General features: G+C 42.1%; 1 protein-coding gene across 1 annotated transcript in view; it reads right to left on the reverse strand.

Moving 5' to 3' along the window:
- The window catches only part of LOC115906989 (glypican-5-like), a 378,698-nt gene that overhangs the window by 246,506 nt on the left and 110,597 nt on the right, over positions 1-21,595 (reverse strand). Inside the window, exons 4-6 of the mRNA XM_030954603.1 lie at positions 7,624-7,754; positions 3,239-3,298; positions 1,651-1,776 (exon numbers count right to left, since the gene is read on the reverse strand). Coding sequence (XP_030810463.1) covers positions 1,651-1,776; positions 3,239-3,298; positions 7,624-7,754 — 317 coding nt within the window. The remainder of the gene's footprint in view (positions 1-1,650; positions 1,777-3,238; positions 3,299-7,623; positions 7,755-21,595) is intronic.

The following is a 21,595-nucleotide window of genomic DNA, read 5'->3' on the forward strand; positions in this document are numbered from 1 at the left end:
TCCCCCAGGAAACTGATACAGAAAATATTTGAGTTTGTTTGGCTTTCTTGGGTTTTTTTTGGCCAGAAAGCTGTTTGTTCTAAAAGTTATCTGTGCATCCAGCAACATGCCACGAGCAAAAGAGATTCTGATATGGAAACATTGATTAGAAATACTGATATTCTTCCTGTTTCCTCTCCATAAGTTATGTTTTTACTTTTACAGTAAAAACTTCCACCTGTATTGCAATCACTACACATCAATATTTGGAAGATTGCTTTGTTGCCAAAACATTAAAACATATGCCCTACAATTAATTTTAATATATTGAAATATTGAAGTTATTTATGGGTGTGTTGGACACACATTTATCTCCAAAGAGCTCAGATGTAATTAAGCTGAAGTTATTTACACATGAGAGAACTCAGCAGAGCTGTGTGGGAGTCAGAACCCCCATGAATGGGACAGACAGTGAGTGTCACATCTTTGCTCCATGTTGGAATTGTTCAGTAAGTTCCTACAAACCAACTTGTGACCATGAAAACTGCTTTAAAGCAAGAAAACACAGCACTAGAACTTTATCTTTTGTAATTGCTACAGACCACAAAATCCACTTCAAAAAGAAACATCAATGAAAGCCAACACAATCCCATGGAACTTCTCTGTTTTGAAAAAACAGAAATTTTTGGAGAACATTCACTGGCACACTTCCAAGCAGCTCTCACTGCAAAAACTGATGTATACTTTGACAGTGATAGTAAAGACAGAATTTTGTTCTAAACATCTCTTTTCTCCTCAGGGTGATGTAGCCTCATGTTATACAGAATAAAAGAAATGACAGCAACAAGTTTAGCTCGTGGAAATGCAAGTGTGTATTCCAGTTTAGAGTCTGAAGGGTGATGGGAAAGACACTGCTAAAATACAGAGGGGAAAAAAATTAGCTGGGAAACTGGAAAGGTCTTTTCACCCTGCAGAGCACCTACAACAGTGCCTTAGAATGCTGCTGAATCACCAGAAGGATGTGAAGAGACCTTTTTTCACCATTTCTCCTGGTTTTGCATGGGAGGAATTTAGGGAAGTTGTGGAGGGAGGAGAAGTGTTCTGAAGGGTTTGTTTTTATTCTTAATACTTTTTTTTTTGTTTTAGTCACTGTTTCTGACCATCCCAGCAGAAGATGGAGGACAAGAAGAAGAAGGGCAGGACACACCCAGATTCCTCCATCTTGCCTCTTGAACCCCCATTCTAAAATCCCAAAATTCTACTTTTTTGCCCTGTGACAAATTCACTATCATTCTACTCAAACCCTTGTGGCTTGTAAATCTCCACACAAAGTTGGTAATTGTTTCCATGGGATAAAATCAAAGGCACAGGTGTTTGTGACTCTGTGCCAAGGTCTCTGAGCCCCCTGCCAGGGTCTTGAATCACCCAGGGCAGCCAGAGGAATGTCCGGGGTCCCAAAAGCTGTTAATAACATTTTCTTTATACCCTTTTAAAGTTTTGAGCCTGCTTTGCCTTTCTCCTAATCCTGTCTCCAGCAGGAAGTGATTGGCCAGCACTGAAGCCACCACAGTCACTGGTGCATTGGCTGAGAAATCTAAAAATTGGTGAAATCTCTAATTGGTGAACCAAAACCACTACACCATGCCAGTAAATTTTTACTTAGAACTTTACCTTTCCACAACATCCTCTCCATTCCAGCAGGTTGAGCTGTCTCTCATCACCAGGTCTCCATCACAAAGCCTTTCTGCTATGGAGGCATAAAAGGTTCTGGACCTCTTCATGTAACTGATGAACTCTCTGCAAGGCAGGAAGAGCACATTTAACAACACACCAGCAAACTCAGCACTCCATTAAACCCCCATCAGCCCAACCCTCAATCATATCAAGGCTTTAGAAAATAAGTAATCTGAATTAATTTCTACTTCTAGTGTATTTTTACTCCTTATAGATCATCCAGTTTTACTTAGTCTGGTGTCAATACCTTACTCACCTAAAGGGTGCTTTTAACACATGGTGTTAACGTGTCTCTCACTAAATCTGAAAAAAGGCTACACCTACTCTTTATAAACAGATTAAAAAACACTGAGAAAACATCATAATAAAAGGCATGGCCAGTACAGACAGTGGATTTCTGATGACTGTCTATGGAAAAATGCCTTGAGGGCAAACTGCTGCCTCTTTTATAATCTGATTATACCTATAACATATACCTGGCTGAGGTAGCCATAAAAACAAACTAAAATAACAAGTGTTAATTCAGCACCCAACTGAGAGGGTTTCAGAACAAGGAATTACCTGCTGCACTCCTTTAGGAGCTCCTGTTTGTTATGTTACAAGGTTCAGGACCCAGACTGAGCTGGAGCCATCCCTGAGCTCTGTGCCTGTCTCAGAGCTGCCCTGGGGAGCCCAGAGGCTCCTCCTGGCTTGCAGAGTTCCAGGCACTGGAGAGCAGCCTGGGTACAGCTGGATGGAGTTCAGCACAAAGCAGGCAGGATTTATCTCTCCTCAGCAGCAGCAGGTGCTCCAAACAGCATCCAGGCCCACTGGAAATATCTATCCCTGCCATCTCTCCCCACAGCTATCTTTATACCTTCTTTATACCATCTCAAAAGTGTTTAACCATCCCATTTACCTTCTGTGATGAAATCCTGCTCTAGATAAATCAGTCATCTCATGCTCCTAAGAAACTAAGTGAGCCTAATAGAGCAGGAAAGCTGGGATTTAAAGCAAAGAAAAAAGCAGGAATTTAGGGGCTTACAAAGAGGTAATCAGCATTTCTACCTCTTGAGTACCAACACACAAATATGAGCTCTGAGTATTCCTAGAGTAAAGCCAGGCCCAGCCAGAAGAACTAAGAGGATCAGTTCCAAAAGGAAACCCAGATGCCAAAGATTTTACAGCTTCTAAATCAGAGTCTTATTTGAAAGAGGAAACCAGCACCCTTTTAGGAGCATAAAGCTTGCCTTACTCAGCTCAGCCCTAGAGGTTTAAACTCCTTTGCCTCCTCAGCAGAGTGGGGCTCTGACATTTCAAAGCAGTATCTTAGCAAATGCAGAATTCTCTGTTCCAAATCTCAGTCTTACTGAGTGAAAATATTTACTTTTCATCATTTTAAAACTGAACACGCTAGGGGAGAAAATGTAGAGTTTCCCAGTGCCCCGCAATGTAAAAAATCAAAAGTGTTCCAGCTCCCAGATTACAGCTGGAGGTGAGCTAGGTGTAGAGACAACAAAGGATGTCACCTTGTTTTCATTCTTACCGAGAGATTTTTTTCAAACTTCTTGATTTGTCATTCTTTGAAGCTTTCAGAGGCAGAGAACTGGAATAGGCCAGGGAGAATAAGCATCAATCAGGAGAGGTTGGGGAGTAGGGGAGAAGCAGGAATTCAGGCAAATGAGGAAAAGAAATGAAAAACAAAAGAGAAAAGCAAAAATTATTTGAAGGAAAGGTCATCAAGCACATGCACAGGACAATATAAGAAAATAAATAAGGAGGAAAATTATCATGAGACTTTTGCCAAGTATACATGCAATCAAAAATGTCAATTCAATACTGGAAAAAAAGTACAACTGAGACTATTTGTCACAATCATTTTCAAGTAGGAGCAGAATTACAAATGCAGCGCACGCAGCAGAAAGCTGAAAATAAATTCAGTGGTACTTAAATTAAGTGTAACTGATACCAAATGGAAGGGCTGTAAATACATGAAGCTGTACAAGAAAACAATGGCAAACAGTTTAGGATGGGAACCACGGGGAGGGGGATACAAACCAGTAGCATTCATGTTCTGGTACAATAAGCAATTTACTGCCTGTTAATCAATAATATAAGCACAGGTATTTTTTGCTGTTCTGGGATTGCACCACTGAAAAAAACCACCCAACTCTGCAAAACTGGAGACACAGACTTTCAGGCTACAGTGGAGGAAGAACTGTGGCAATAACCCTGGTGATTATTTCGGGTTCTTAGTGGAGAGAGCAGCCTGAGGACAGGCAGAGGATGCAGCTCTGCCATCTCAGCTCTGGCACTGATGGCAGGAGTGGCCACAGGACAGGAGGGACCTGCCCTGGCCACCAGGTGAGTGGCACCTGCCTGCAGGAATTGCAACACAGACACTCAAAAAACCAAATGAAAATTTGTAACAGGGAAAATCTGAAACAACTGAAACTTCAGCCCTGGCCAGTGGTTCATGTGCATCTGACATTAATCATCTGGTTTGTAGTAGCACTTTATTACTCAAATATTAATAAAATCATGTGGTGTCTGACCCAACAGATAGTTTATTTTAAAAGAAATCGATATCATTGACTCTAAACATTCCCAAAGGAATTCCTAAATTGTTGATTTAAAAGATCTGCAAATTCATGGCATAAAGAAATCCCAACAAAATAAAATTTCAAAGCCTTCTTTCTCCAGTCAGGGACCTAATATTGTTGTAGTTGTAGTATTAGTTGTAGTTCTTTGTTAAAGATGTTTTATACACAGCTCTGTAAGCAGTCAGTGTTCAGTGGTTTGAAATGTTCCATGGGGCAGAGATGCTAAAGGCAGGTATTCAGCTTTGCTGGGAGACCAGACCCTGACCAGAACAGCTCTTTGTGCTGAACTCAGCAATAACATTCCAATTTACTGAGATTCTCTACATGCCATTCCCATTCCCTGGACCATCATATGGTTTCAATTTTCTTGTCATCTCTATTACATGTTATAGTAACCTCCACATTAAAAAAATGACTACAGCAACAACGCTGCCAGTTTCAGTTAATCCCTGACTACGATTGTGTAATGGTAAAAAAAACAATAATCAATTTTATGCTTTCCAGTTTAATCATAGGAAATGGCTTCTTGCAAGATCATGCAACATTTATTCAAGTTTCAGCTTCTTTCATTATTGTCCCTGACACTTAAGTGATGCATAACAAAAAATATGCAGGAATGGAATGCAGAGTAAAATCAAGAGAGATGGGAAATCTCCCAGGAACTCATGAGAGTAAGAGGAGAAGAAAAGGGTTCACCTACTGCAAAAGAGGATCCAGTTGCTGTGTGCAGTCTCTGCAGCAGAGTGAATGGTGAGGAGGGCTGGCTGCAGCCAGACCCCAAACACCTCCCCTGAAGAACCAGCTCAGGCCAAGGGACAGCATTTAACCATGTCCTGCACCAGCAGCCCTGGCTCTGCTCCACAGCTGAAACCAGAGGTTCTCCAGCTCCTTGGAAAAGGAGCCTGATTGTTCCCATGGCCTGGCAGGGACTGAGCCCCCCTGGAGCAAACACCCACCTGCAGCTGTCTGGCACTGGGGGTCTGAGGGCACCTCTGAGCAGGCTCTGCACTACACAGGAGAGGCCACTTGGTTGTGGCTTCTCCTCCAGGTGTGCCAACAGCCACAGAGGTTCTCCCTGAGCTCAGGAATGCTCTGACACATAAAGGAACAAGCCACAGCTTTTCTGTTCACTTGGGGAGTGTTGGCTCATTCCTTCTCTTTTTCCTCCTTACCCTGAAAGGCTGGAGTCAGTGCCAGCCTCCCCTGGAATGACAGGATCATGTGGAAGGATGTCCATCATCAGACCTCCAGACAGACCCAGCAGGGCCAGGGTGACCCTGCAGCTGAACTGACAGCAGCTGACATTACTGCTCTCCCTTCCTCAGCATCACCAGAAGGAGGGGCTTCACAAGACATTCATGTAATTACTCTCATCATCTGGTTCCCCTGTAGCAATTTTCTGTCACTCTAAGTGCATTTTACACAACCCACTGCAGAAATTACTTAACCCATGTATTACAGATTTTTATTACCTTAAATTGATTTTTTTATTGATATCATATGTAATTAAATGATGAATAATGAACAACACAGTGATGCAGCCAACCACTGTGTCTTTCACTCTATGGCTTCACAATTGTTTCCAAGAAGCAGAAATACAAGCTCCAGGCAATGTGTTTTATAGGAAGTTGTGGAGAATAGCTTCAGATTTTCCACTTCTTACTATTTATGGTGTATTTCCATCATTCATTTTTGGTGCACAGGCTCTCCACAATACCTATCAACACTGTAATTCAGTAATTTTTCATGCTAATTATATAAGCGGGGACTTAGATTTTTTTGGATAAATTAATTTTCAGATCAATTCTAGCAAACTGTCTAATTTAGAGCACATTATTTTCTTTTCCATCTACAAGCCTTCCATTTTAAAAGGTCAATATCCAAGTAATTCTGGATGGTTGGGAAGGGGAGCAAGCAGATCATCAGGTGAGAAAGAGCAGCTTTCATGCCACTGAAAACACAAATCTGAAACTTTTTAAGAGATCACCTGTTGACAGGTTGGCCGTTCTGGCTTTTGGGCTGCCAGTGTTAAGCCCCAGCCAAGTCAGTGAGTTACACAGAAGATGGCCCAGGGCTCTGTGCTGTTAAAAGCCTATTTCAATAATTATACTACAAGTGTTCTTTGGATTTTTGTTGCTGAAGTTATTAATTTAATTTCTGTAATGCTCCCTTTTTCTGATTTGCATGGTAAAAACTGATTAACTCCAAGCACTAGCACAAACTGTTATGGTTTGCCTTTCAATTACAGAAGAATAAAAAATTATCACTATCACTCAAAACACTTTGCTTGCTGTTATTACTTTTAAAACAGTCTTCGTTCCACTCATGCAAGCTGAGAATTAAACCAGAAATGGATAAAAATCTCATGTTCACAACTGAGACACCAGAACCCAGACTGTGGAAATTTTAACATTTTACAATTCTAACATTGCTCCAGTCATCCACTTACCCAACAGAGATACACACAGGCTGCCTGGGCAGTTTAATGCTGCTTTTGGACAGAGGTAAGCCCAGCACAACTCCACTGATGGGGTTTGTTCCAGATTAACTCTGCTCTTACAGAGGACAAGGTGCCAGCCAGAAACAGGCACTGGGAGTTCATGGGCAGCTTGCTCTGACATCCACTCGTGTATTGTGAGTGGGATTGTGAAAAAATCCTCTCCTAGAATGCACAGAAGGAGCTACACAAGGTGAAGTGAGACTAGAACTCAGGAGATGTGGGAGCAGGGACACTCCTGTCCAGCCCAGTGGCAGAACTCAGCTGTAGGTGTTTCACATGGGGCACAGCTGAAGAACAGGAGCCAAGATGGACACAAGAAGCCTAAAAAGCTCCTTCAGCTCTTTGTTATGCAAGAAATCAAGGAGATTCCAAAGGATTTTATCACTCCTGCCCAGTCCAGGGCAATCAGGGACTGACTTGGTGTCAGGGCAATGAATTTTTCCTTTTCAACGCCTTGCTCCTTCCCCCTTCTGCCCCTGGGTAAGCTCACGTCCTTTCAGACCTGGGCAGTTATGGTTTAAGCACTTTAGACTCAGCTGTGGAAATCAGTTTCCTCAGACTTTGTTGAGGAAAAGCTTTCACCATTTCCACTGAAAGGTTCTGGAAATAACAAACACCTTGGTGTTCAGCAATGACACCAAGCCTGGCCTTTCTTGGAGAGACCCACAATGTGACCCACAGTGTCCCCTGTGTGACTGCCAGTGTGGCAGTGGCTGGAGAGCACACAGAGGAGGTGACAGAGCTGTGGCTTTGCCTTGAGCAGTGCCAAGAATAGCACAAATTGCGAGGCTGAGGGTTTGTTGCAAAGCAATTGCAGCCCAGGGTTACCTTCTCCTATTGTTCAGGCTGGTGTGGGCCATCACAAACGTCTGGGTTCCAGTCACCTCCTTCACTGGCACAATACTGGCTGATGACAGGTTCCCTTCTTGCTGTTTGGGCTGTCCACACACTTTATCAACCTGTGAGAAAGGGAGGGAAAGTGAAACAGGATGTGAGTGAAAAAAAAAAAGGATTTCCAACCCCACAGAAGTCTGCCTGCTCTCTGCAGTCTGTGCTCGCTGCACGAGACTTTGTGAAAGGATTCTTCCTTCCAGCAGCTGGGAACAAGTGCTTTGCAAAAGAAGGGCCAAATTCCATGGCAGGGCAAAGAACAGCAGAGAGTCAGCAGCCATGGATTTCCCAGTGGCTACCTGCCCTACAGCACACTTGGAAAGGCTGAAGTAGTGACTGATGAAGAATTGGTAGAGAGTCCATCCAGAGTTTGAAGGGCTTGTAATCAGCAGATAACCAATTCTTCCAGCCTGCAACCAGGCCATCTAACATCACTCAGTCCTCACTGTCCCTCCTGAAGCCTCTCCCAGGGATTTAGTATCAGTCCAGGAGAGAGCAAGCTGGTGTTTATCCTTTCTGCACTGTGGATCTGACACTGCTCATGTATCCTGACACATTTATTTGCTGTAACAGCTTTAAGTGACAGGAGGAAGACAAGTCCCTTCCCTTTCTAATCCACCAATGTGGATTTACCCTGTGATGTTTTACTCACACTTAAATCCCCAAGCAAACACAAAGAGACCACAAAGGGAATCCTGCTCTGGGCATGGTACCACCAATGACCTGAGTCACACAGAATCCACCATCCCACACAGCTCTGGCCTTGGTACCCCTTCCTCAAGGTCCCACAGCAACCAGCCAGGGGGACATGGATTCTGACTGCTCTGTGCCCTTTCCTGCAGCCCTAGAACCCTCACGAGTCTGCTGAGTGTTCCACCCACAGGTGTCACTGTGATATTTTACGACAAATCCCTTCGCCAGGATTTCTTCTCCTGGCAAGATGAGAAGTCTCAGCTTCTCCATGTTTTGCTCCCCTGGAATGTGATTTGGAGAATTGTTTACCCAGCATGTGAATTGTTTTTAATTAATGATCAATCCCAGTCCAGCTGTGTCAGACTCCAGTCAGTCATGGGTTTTTATTATTCATTCTTGTGAAGCCTTCTGATGTCTCCTTTTTCTTTCTGTGGTATAGTTTTAGTATAGCATTTTCATATAATATAATATAATATAATATAATATAATATAATATAATATAATATAATATAATATAATATAATATAATATAATATAATATAATATAATATAATATAATATAATATAATATAATATAATATAATATAATATAATATAATATAATATAATATAATAAACATAATATAATAATAAATCAGCCTTCTGAGAACTTGGAGTCAGTTCTCCTCTCTCACCTTGTCCTGGGGACCCACAACACCACAACACACAGGTGACTTTAGGTAACTTTTCTGTCCCTTTGCACCACTATCACACAGATGTCAGCACCAACACAGGACAATTTTCTCTGCCTTAGCCCATTTCTTCCAGGAGAACCACAATTATGTGAAGCTAAGCCATCCTCCTCTGAAAAAACAAACAATGTGCAGAACTGGAAGCTCTGTAGGCATGACAGTGACAGTCAGCTTTAGTTGTTTATTTCCAGCCCAGACCAGTATAACATGCTGTGAAGAAGCTAAAACTGCAGCAGTTGGATGGAACATCCTGGATTAATCCTGACCCATCACCAGCAGCACGGTGGGAGCCAGCTGCCTCACTCAACACCAGGCACTGTGTACACTGCTCTGGTCTCACCAGGGACTAGCACAGTACTGGTTTAAAATACAACTTTGGGAAATCAAATAGTCCATCTCAGTCCCTTCTAAACTTATGAAAAGGAAAAAAAAACACTCTATGCAAATGAAAATACCAAACAAAAAAGCCTTTTGAACCCTTTAGAGCTGGACAGAGGGTATAACACAGCTGGAGCACATTCCTGCACAGGATGCTTTCTCCCCTGCTCCCCAGGCTGCCCAGGTCCCCTGCAGCACACAGACCCCAATTCCCAGCAAAGGTCTCTGCAAAATCCATCTCAGATTTCATCATGGCACTAAAGTTCATGTCTTCAAATTACATACACCTCAAATCTTGTCACTATGCATTTGAGAAGGTTTTTACCAACTCAAATCAGAGTGGTTTGCAAAAGCAATGTGGTTCTCATATACATGACCGATGGAGAACTCCCAACTTTCTTGTTTTTCCTGAAAGAAGATTCAAAGATACTGAAGTCATCATTTCTGTTGTGAATCAACAGTTTAAGCATCCAACTAAAAACACCAACTTTGTTTTGATTGGAATTTTTGATACTATAGAAATGACTCTTTAGATTGCCCAGGTTTCAGTATTTCCTGTGCCAAACCTCTGCTTTAGGGCTTGCTCTTTAAGCAGTAGTAACAGTTTTCCAGCATATCAAACAAAACCACACATATTTGATGGAAAAAAAAATTTCTCAGTGGAAAATTTTTACCAGTTCTACTGCATGAAGAATGAAGTTGTTAAATAAAAGGGCAAACCACACTTCTTTTGTCACCCAGGCCTTTCAGTGCCATTCTCAGCCCAGCTGCCCCAGCTCGTGCCAGGCCAGGCAGTCCCAGCTGCCCCTCTTGGGGGTTATCCCTGTTCCCATATTTGTTTCAGATTCTGAATGAGTTAAACAGATATATGACTTTTAATTTTTTTTTTTAATGTGGGCTAATTTTCACATCTCTCCAACATGTGTATTTTTCTGCAAAATAAAACAACAGAAAAGCCTGAATTTTACCAGCTGCTTTGAGCAGTCACAAAGCTGATGGCACAAATGAGAACATCCATGTATGAAAAACCATCTCAACGTCCAGATGGGTCATTTATAAAAAATAAGGTAGTGTTGTGTAAATTGAAAGGCATTGAGGCACACCATAAAAAACCCAAAAAGGTGTTTTCTGGAACTGCAACACCTGCAATCTCCTGCCACAAGTTCCCTGTGTGTTAACAGTGAGGGCCACAGAGTTCCCCTCCCATCCTAAGGGCACCACACAACTGCAGTCCCAGTTTCACCCAGAGCTCCTCAATCAAGCCTCAGCACCCACAGGAAATTCAGTGCACCTGGAAATGGGGACTGGAATGTCAAATTAATTAATAATTTTTAATTAATTCATTTAAAACTAATTATTTTTTAAATAAATGTATTTAAATTTTATTTTAAATTAATTACTTTTTTTAAACCCTAATTTTAAGGTGTAGGACTACGAATAATCAGGAATCAACATAAAGAATGACTGAGCCCATTTCTTGGATTTTTAAACTTAAAATAAGTCTGCCAATCTTAAATTACAAACTGACGAAAATCATCCCTCATTAATGGCAGGACCCTCACGTCATTCCTCTTCTCTCTACCATGATATTTAAGCACTATCTTCTAACAGGGAACATCTACAGCTGAAAACTGGTATTCCCCCAGCCTCATTAATTTCTGAATTATCAATTATGTTTCACAATTCTAACATTTTTGTTCATATTAAAGCTTTTTTCTTACACAGGAATGATTCCTCTTAAATATCTGTTTTTCTAGCCATAGCTACATTTTTTCTGCTGTGGATTTTTCTTGGTAATGAAAAGCAGAATCATATATACACATTTTTGACCTCTTACTATTTGTTATTTAAAAGAATGAGTATTTACAATTTTTACAGAGGCTTAACAAAATAAATGGAAAAATTCTCATCCAGAATCTTCTTGAACTCTTACAGCTTGAGTAACCTTAAACACTGAGGTCATATTTAATATATTTGATATAATCAAACATGGGAAAAAATGTCATGCCCTTCTGGATACCAAGAGAATCTTATCTCTGTAAAGCAGGAGACCTTTTCACTAGTCCAGAACAGTAATTTTCTTTGAGTTTGTAATGGGAAGATTAGTGTTTTAAAGTGCAAGATTTTCTCAGTGATGGGCTTTGAGTGGTTATTATTAAAATGCTGACACATTTGTGTCACCATATTTTCTGAAAAGTCCCTTCACCAGGATTTTTCTCCTGAGAAGCTGAGAAGCCTCAGAAAAGAAATGTAAACAATAATTATCTGATTGCTTGGATTGTGATTTGGAGGTTGTTTACCAACAGGTGCATCTTTGATTGGCTCCATGTGAATTGTTTTTAATTAATGACCAACCCCAGTCCATCTGTGTCAGGACTCTGGTCAGTCAGGGGTTTTTATTATTCATTCTTGTCTAACCTTCTTATGTCTCCTTTCTCTTTCTTTGGTATAGGTTTAGTATAGCATTTCTAATATCGTATCATATCATATCATATCATAATAAATCAGCATTCTGAGAACCTTGAGTCAAATTCTCATCTCTCACCTCGTCCTGGGGACCCACCACCACAACACATTTGCCTGCAGGTTTTTGTGCCAGGATTTGTCCCCAGCCCAGCTCTGTGGAACCCCTCTGCCAAATGACATCCCCAGCCCTGCTGTGCCCACAAGTGCCACAAACGTCCTTCAAAGCAGGACTGCAGTTTGCTCCAATCCAGGCTCCAGCTGCCAAGTTTGAAGTGATGTGGGGGTCCCAGCTGTGGGTTCCTCTGGCTCTGCATTGAAGGCACTCCAGACAGCAGTTTCATGTTCACACTCAGGTGTTTATTATTTCTTATCAGTAAAACAGCCTCACTGCTGTGAGTTCTGCAGCTTTTCATAAGAAGGCACAAAATGGCCAACAATCTCTTGGTACAAGGTCTCCTAAGGCTAAACTATCCAATGAAGAGCTGACACCTGGATTATTTTCCCTTTTAACCCAATAACTGATCCCACAGAGCCCACAGTGCAGACTTTTCTGCCCAATTACAAAATGCCACCCAAACCCATGGAGAAGAAGGAAGAAGAAGCATGAAGAAGAAACCCAGGACAGCACCCTGTGCCCTCCATCTTGCTTCCATCCACAACACACTAAAAATCCCCAAACCCTCAATTTCTCACCAAGTGACACACCTGCACTGCTCTCTATAATCTATTGCACACTCTTGTGGGTTCCAGTCTATCTTGGGGTCTGGGAAACTTTCTCCATGGATGAGGGTCAGAGTCAGTGCTGCCCTGGGAGTCAGGGCACCCAGAGCAGACACAGGAATATTCCCTGTGCCTGGGTTTGCACAAAGTGAAGTGAGGAGTGAGAAACGCTGAATTATGGGGAAATCAGGTTGGAGTTTTCAGACCTGCATGTTCACCAGGAGCTCTCACTTGCTCTGGTCAGAGATGTCCTTGCATCACTCCATCACCCAGAGGAAAAGAAACCAACCAGTATCACTTGGGATTTTATGCTGTCCAAGCATCAACCAGAGTTTACTCTGGAAACACAGAATCCTCTCCTTGGGGTGGCTGTCACCTGCTACCAAAGTACTGCTGTAAAACATTAATTCCCAGTGCTCCAAAGCCAAGTGGGAGTCCATATGATAAAATGCAAGTCAGGGCTCCTGGCTCATTGTCACTGCCTCTGTCTTATTGAACAAAATCGGACAAGAGAGCAAATAACCTCAGATTTTGTCTTTTTTAAAATATTCTCTCCCTTCTGGAATATGTTTCCTATTAGGAGCATTTTGCTGGTAGCAGAGTTCAGCTATACATAAGCAAACTAAGGGATTATTCATTCATTTTCCTACAGGAATATGTTGGTTTTCACTCATGAGGGAAGCATTCTCTTCTCTCTCATCTTGAATCTACTGAATAGTTCAATTTAAATTAATTTCCTGCAAATTTTCTGAGATCTGGCAGTTAGAGAAGCTGACCCTTAGAGAGTGGAGATTGCTCCAAGGAGAATTGTGTTATGAATTCCTCAGGGGCAGAAAAACCTTCTGTCAGACTTCACACTTGGACAGCAAAGAATTCAGCCATAGAAGTTAAATCCATAAAAAATAAAGTTCTGTGTGTTCTGTCTGTGGCAGAAGAGATGGTAACAGGTACCAACACTGGTCACAGGGAGTGGACAAATTCTGCAGCAGGTTTTCAAATGAATCAAATTCTACCCCAGATAAAGTACAAACGATGAGGATGTGGAGTGTTGTTCTGTAACACCACTAACAAAGAGTGCTGGGCATGCCACAAAGCTGCATCTGAATGCACACACACAGCCTTTGTTCACAGGGGGAACAGGCAAGAATTCCTGCAAAAATGTAAAATAAATAATTTACATGGCCACCAGGCATTTCAAGAATTCTACCCAGTTTGTATCTAACAAACTCTTACCATAAATTACAGTGCTGGTATTTTCTGTTCTCACTGGCTTTTAAAATTGCACATTTCTGCTCAGTGTATCAAACTACCCACAGTGCATCTCAAGAGGTAGAACCTTTTAAACACACACAAGTCAGTAACTTTGTCTATTTTGTCAGGATTTTTTCAAAACATTTTCAGTCTAACTGTATATATATTTACCCAGCTGAAAAGAGAAGTGGTTATTATTTATAAAAAAAAAAAAAAAATACCAGCAGCACCTGAGAGGTCAAATGATATCTCCCCTTCTCCTCCACAATCCCCCCTAGACTCAGAACTGATCTTCCCTGGCCTTTGTTACTTGTGACATTTGTCTTTAGATATTGACAACCTAGAAAGGTTAAGCTCAATTTTGTAATTAATTACAATAATCTAGCATGAAAAGAAAATTCCATTGGGAGCCACTCCAAGTGAGCCACTTTAAGAGGTCTCAGAAAAATTAGGTGACTTTAAAGATACCATAGCAAAATCAATTAAAAGATTTTATTCAAATTTCCCTTTAATCACTTTTCAAATTAATTACAGTATATCGAAATGATATTGCCTGGTATTGTGTTTACTATTTATACCCATTCTTAAGGGAAAACAATTATCCAAATATTCCTGGAATTTCTTTTATCACTGCAAGCTTAAAATGTAACAAAGACAAACTCTTCCCAGTTTGTTTTTCAAAGGTTCAATAACCAAGTACAAGAAGTAGCAGAGAGAAACTGTATAAACACACTAAATAATACAAAATAAAGTAATCCTTTCAGGTGCACCCAAAGCTGGGCAGCAATCCCTGCTGGTGCCCCTGGCACAGACTGGCTCCCAGGGGCACCAGCTGGCTCTGCCCAGCAGCAGGGCTGGACCAGCTCCTCCCCTGGGATATTCCCTGGTCCCCTGGGAGCCACAGCAGCCCCAGGCACTGAGGGTGGCTGTCACAGCTGGGTGTCTGAGGCTGAAAGGTGTGGCTGGGTGTGTGTTCTGTCCCCACCTGTCAGAGCTGGGGCAGTTCTCTGCTGTCCATTGGGCAGTTTTTTCTTTATCTCTCCCACAGCCAACCCTCCCTCCAGGAGATCTCTGCTGTCCATGGCCACTGAGTGTCCCTGCAGGGCTGATCCAATTCCAGCATCCCATGGGGAGATGCTGCGCCCAGGGGAGGAGCCAAGCATTCCTACCTGGATCCAATCTGAGCCTGGAGCAGCACAGCAGCCTTTGCCCACTGCATTGCCAGAGGAGCAGCTTTCTGCTGCCCTGCATTGCCAGAGGGAGCCCAGGCCCATCTGCAGCAGCCCTGGAGCTGCAGAGGAAAACTCCCCCCTTGTGCAGGATCCCTGCTCCAGCAGCAGCACAGCTGGCACTGCAGGAGGGCTGAGCCCCCATGGGATGGGGCTGTGCCACCCCTGACACACAGGGGGGCAGGGCATGGTCTGACTCTGGCAAGGGTTTGATTTTGTTTGTACTATTGCCTTTGTATTTTTAATTTTCCTAGTAAAGAACTGTTATTCCTATTCCCACATCTTTGCCCGAGAGCCCCTTAATTTCAAAATTATAACAATTCAGAAGGAGGGGGTTTACATTTTCCATTTCAGGGGAGGTTCCTGCCTTCCCTAGCAGACACGTGGCTGTTCAAACCCAGACCCTGGACTACTCAGGCTCAGTTTGAGCTGGCCCAGTCAGTGAGAGCTGCAGGGCAGGGCTGACAGGCAGCAGGGATCATACCCATGGTTCAGACAATTCCAAAAATTTCCATCTTTCCTTAGGCTCAGGTACGTCCCTACACATCTTTAGTCAAAAATGAGTGTGCCACCCTTCTAGTCCCTAGAGATGAGCCATGGTTTTCTCAAATTAATTTTGGCCATGTTCAGGAATACCTGGCCTGCTGATGATGCCCAAGAGCTCCCCAAGACAAGATCCCTTTCCAGCCCCCTTCTCCCTAAATGCAGCCAGTTTGATCCCCACCCCAGCACAGTCAATCCCCTCTGTTCAACAGAATTCACAGGATGGCCCAGGACATCAGGGACCAGCATGCAGGGGAGGTTACTGAAAGAGGGAGTGTTTCTCCCTCTTCTGGCACCTTCTTTTGGCATTGCCAAAGACAACTGAGTAGGACAGACCCTTACTCTGAGCTACCTGGAGTCTCATGTTCCTCTGGTCATACTTACTGCAGTTGTAATTACACCAGAATTGCAGCAATGATGATTTTAAATAACTGGCTGAGTTGACTGACACTCATTTTTCATCTGTGAACAAATAACAATTTGCAGTGAATTACGAGAAACCTGAGCCAGATTTGATCTGTGGGTAACTCAGTCACACAGTTCACTGAACCTGCAAGTCAGCTGCATTTTCAGCTTAACACACTTTTCTAGGTGGCCATCACCACTCAGGCACAAGCCCAGACATACAAAACAAACATCCTAACAGGTTCTTTGGTACAACAGACAGCTCTCAGGGAAGTGATTTGTCTCCAGGCTTTATAGAATGCAAGCAGAATTGCTTCTTAGCAGTTTTCATTAACGGCTGGCATGATAGAGGATATCCAAAAGAAGGCAAGAAACAGCAACACAGAGCAAAAATAGATGTCAGGCTCACAGGTCTGACAGCTCCTGATCAAAATCTCCCCTTTCTCTGCAGGTAGAGACATCCTAAGAACCAAGTTTCAGGAAAATAAATGGGGGAAACATTCTCTAAGTGAAAGAGTTTACTCCAAATCCCTTGTGATAAACTGCTTCTGCTGTTTTAAAACTGACATCTGAGTATGTTCAGGGGATAATTAAATATGTTATAATACATATACCGAATATTGGTTATTACATATAATTACATATGTATGAGAGAGGGATAAGAGCATTCCTCTTAGGAATGGCTGATGGTGCAAATGTAAACCAGCATTTAAGATACGTGAAGTCTCCCATGTATTTTCTCCCATGTATTTATAAGAGCATTTATAAATCAACCCTGAAAACATTTGCCAAAATAGCAATCAAGAGCAGAAAAAACCATCAATTTCCAGCAGAAATTTGAAATCCTTCTATGATTATTATTTTCTGTTCATCATTACTGTAAACATTTCACTGGACAGGCAGAATGCCTGAGCTTTCTCCAAACAACATTATGGAAGCTGCCTAACAAAAATTTGTAGGAAGTCACAAGGTCATTATATACTTTCACATTGTCCTATTAGACAAAATAATACTGTAAGTTTATGCAATTATTAAATCAACGTGTCAAAAATAACGTCAACACCTACAGAGAAAGAATACCCTTCCATTTTGCATTTAACTAATAGAATAATTGGAAAAAAATGATAAACACATTCAATTCTTTTTTCATAAGATATATAATTTCACTTACAATTTACACCCCGATTTGCTGACAGTTGCTGTCAAAATAAACATATTCTCCCACGCCTTTTTTCCTGAACACAAATAAGTGACTTTAGATGACTGAAGAATTCAGTAACTATCCAAGACCTGTAGCAATTAGGCAGCACCATTATCAGGGCAGCAGCAGCCACCCTTTTATAAAAATAGTTAGAAGACATTTTTCACATTGAGACAAGTACATCAAATTTATAAGCAAATTCTCAGACTTCTCTCCTGTCTCCCAAGGAAATCACTCCTCATGCAGCAGAGGTGTGTTACTGTCATATTTTCTGAAAAATCCTTTTGCCAGGATTTCTTCTCCTGAGAAGCTGAGAAGCTTCAGAGAAAAATGAAAATAATATTATTTTGTTTGTTTCTTTGGTGTTTTGCTGCTTTGGAATGTAGTTGGAGATGGTTTATTTAACATGTGAATTGTTTTAACTTAATGACTAATCATAGCCAGCTGTGTTGAGGTTCTGGAAGGTTATGAGTTTTTCATTAGTATCTTGTTAAGCTTTCTCTAAGTATTTTTTCTCTATTTTTAGTATAGTTTTAATATAGCATTCTTTAATATAATATCATATCCTAAAATAATAAATTAACCTTCTATAGACATGGAGTCAAATTTTTCCTTCCTCCTCCTGGACACCCTGAAAATACCACAGAGGTGTTTTGCTTACAGTGGGTACCAAAACAGCCACTTTTGTGCTCCTTTGCCTTAGGGCCTCAGGAAGGTTCAGCAGCAAGGAGGAGTGGGACCCTGCACAAGGGAAAACCTGCAGCCTCCCCTGGGGGCCTGAATCATCACACCTGCGTGTGGTGGTGGTCACAGGGGTCCCAGGAAGAGGGAAGAGAGGAGGATCTGACTCCATGTTTCAGAAGGCTGATTTATTATTTTATTATATATATTATATTAAAAGTAAATGATATACTAAAACTATACTAAAAGAATAGAAGAAAGGATTTCATCAGAAGGCTAGAAAGCAAGAAGAAGAATGATAACAAAGGCTTGTGTCTGAGAGTCCAAGCCAGTTCACTGTGATTGGCCATTAATTAGAAACAACCACATGAGACCAATCACAGATGCACCTGTTGCATTCCACAGCAGCAGATACCCATTGGTTACATTTTGTTCCTGAGGCCTCTCAGCTTCTCAGGAGGAAAAATCCTAAGGAAAGGATTTTTCATAAAACATGTCTGTGACACCTGGGCCTCACCTGCATCACCAGGTTTCTGATTTCTTTAAGTGTGCGTGGCAAGCACACTGCCCTTGTACACGTGGGGAAAGGATGGATGCTCTGAGCATTCACTAATGTCCCAGGGTGATGTTAGGATGCTTGTATCCCCATTTGTGTGTTCTGTTTATGCTGGATATCATGTTTTGTGCCTTCAGGACTGGCTCTGAAGAGTGAAAGTTTTGTTTTGGTTTTGCTCTCAGCCGCTCCCCCACGGCTGGTGGGACACACACACAGGGCAGTACAGGGTGCTGCTTTTACTTTTTGCTTTGCTCTTGCTCTTGCTCCTGCTTTTGCTTCTGCTCATTAGTTAGTTTAGCTAAGCAGTCCAAATTTTTCCTGGACTGTTTTTCCTTTCCCTTTTTTGGAACCACTCGAACCTGCTCCAACTGGGACCTGGGAACAGCGAGAGTTTGCACCTTGTGGCTGCAGCAGCTGCCCCAGCACCGGAGGGACTGAGAACAGAGCGACCACCCCCAGAGAGACTTTGTGAATTTGTCACCTTTTTCAGAGTGGTGACAGAGTGGTGTCACCTGGTATTGCTCATTCTGTGTGCTGGGGGTGCTGTGCCTGTTAAATAAACAGGTTCTGGGTGCTGTGCCTGTTAAATAAACAGGTTCTGGGTGCTGGGGGTGCTGTGCCTGTTAAATAAACAGGTTCTGTGTGCTGGGGGTGCTGTGCCTGTTAAATAAACAGGTTCTGGGTGCTGGGGGTGCTGTGCCTGTTAAATAAACAGGTTCTTTCCACTTCTCTCCAAGGAATCCTTCCTAACCCTGTTGGAGGCAGGGGCTGTGTGGGTTTGCTTTCTGGAGGGGCCCCTTTGGAGGTTTTCTCCCAAATTTGCCCTAAACCACGCCAACTACAGTGATTAATAAAAATGTGGGTCTGTTTAGACTATTAAACCAGCCATGTCACTTCACAGGCCTAGCATTTCTGCAGCTAAAAGCTCTGAAGATACCAAATCTGCAAGTTTAAGTCCAAAGCTCAGATCAGACATTTCAGGCCATACCTCTGAATATCAGAACAGAGATCTTTCCAGCAAGACAACAACAAATTTACTAGTGAGGGCATCTTGTTTTGAACTTATAAACCACTTGTTAAATAAAGGAAACATACTCCCAAGGAAATTGTGAGCCTGCCTGCCCTGCAGGATTCATCCTGGCTGTGCTCAGGTGCAGGAATGGTCCCACTGTGCCAGATCTGTGCTGGAGCACAGACCAGCCTGAAAATAAGGAATAAAGATGCTTAGAGCAGCACCCAAGAACACAACTTCTAATTTATGGTTGTCAGGCCTTTTTAATTCTAAACCTTATTTGTGATTCATGCTTTCTTAAAACAAAATCAACAGAAGGATTTACTTTAAACCATTTTATGTGTTTTTATAGATAGCCAAGGAGTTTTGTCATTATTCACAAGCCTAGGAATGGTTTCCTCACTGATGTCACATTGACATTTGTGAGATGCATTCATTTACCTCTCTGGCCCATTTCTGATGAAGTTCTTTATCAAGACCAAACAAAAAATAGCCTTCTTTTAACTTGAGATTCCTCACACTTTCTATACAATCTCAAAGAACATGAAGGAAGTCAGACCGGATGTTTTTGAGCTGGAAGGTAGTGAAAACTTCATATTATTACTTTTAAAAACAAATCATAATCCAAAATAAGTCTCCTTTTACGATGCTATGTCTTTCTGAAAGAGAGACAAATTCAAGAAGGGACATAGAGTGGAGTCAACAGTGAGTTACAGTCACTCCAATATCAGTAATTGCATTCATTTCATAAAAACCTTTCACCAGTGACTGACTGGAAAAGAGTTACCAGCTCTGACTACAGGCAGAGTTAATGCCAGCAACACTGTCAAGAATAAATCATGCTTTATCAACCATGCAGTAGAGCTGCACATCAGGCATCAGATCACATCAAAAGCACCATGGTGAACATGTGTGGAACATTCAGCCCACTGAATGCACACAGAAAACTGACAGAAAATCTGGATTCTCAGCGCAGAACCTGAATTTGCATGGAAAAGATGTCCCAAAAGGGCACTGGATTGGGGATCAGAAAACCTGAACTGAGCCAGCCCTACAGGTGAAGGCTAAAGGTAGCCCAGAGTATTTTACAAGTGATGATCTTCCCTGCTCTCCAGCACTGGCAGTGCCACCCCAGAACACTGTGCCCAGTCCTGAGCACTGCCTGACCCTGTTTGAGCACGGGGGTTGGACTAGATGACATTCCAAAAGACATTTAAGAGCAGGGAATTTAAAATCTGCATGTTCCTGCTGGATGCGTGGATCCTTAATTGCAGCACAAGAAATCTCAGGAAGGGACCCAAGCCAAGCAAGCACCCAAAGCAGAAGACAACAAAAGGTACGGAAGTAAACCTCTACATTTTCTCCCATGTTTAAGTAATTTACTAAAGATTCACCTCAGCCCTATTGAAATCAATAGAGGAAGATAAAGATTCAGTGCTTTTGTTTCCTACCTCTGGAAGGCACACAGGGCTGCCCTTCCTTACAGCACACTGAGTGTCTGAGCCACTGCATCAGGATAAAATACCAGATAAAAACTGGGGGCAAGAGAACTCCCCAATGGGAATTTGGTGCAGTCAAATTGCTGTTGTTCAACACCAGTTCTAGGCACTTCCAAAGAGAAGAAAAAGCAATCTGAACTGCAGAGGGGAAAATAACTTAGTTAAATTCAGAAAGCTCATGAACAATAATAAAAAAAAATTAAACAAAACATTATCTATATGTTGGGATCTTTAGTTTGTCAGAGTGACCCCGGGAAGAGTTAGAAAGTCTCTTTTCCCAGCCCGGCGCTTGAAGAAGGAGTCAGGGCTCTTCAGTTCTCAGTCTCAAGGTTGTTTATTGGATCTTATCTATAAAATTCTTTCTCCTGCCCTGCCGAGGTCCATCCAGCAGGACAGTTCCAGGCACTCTGCCTGCCCCCAGGGCAGTGTTATGTCTTTATACTAAAAACTACGTACACAATACGTTCCCAATACCTATCACCTGTGTTAGACAGTGAGCTTCTACTCTAAACCAGTTTGTAAGTGCCAACATCACAGCAGGAGA

This window comes from Camarhynchus parvulus, chromosome 9 (genome assembly GCF_901933205.1).
Source record: "Camarhynchus parvulus chromosome 9, STF_HiC, whole genome shotgun sequence".
NCBI lineage: Eukaryota > Metazoa > Chordata > Aves > Passeriformes > Thraupidae > Camarhynchus > Camarhynchus parvulus.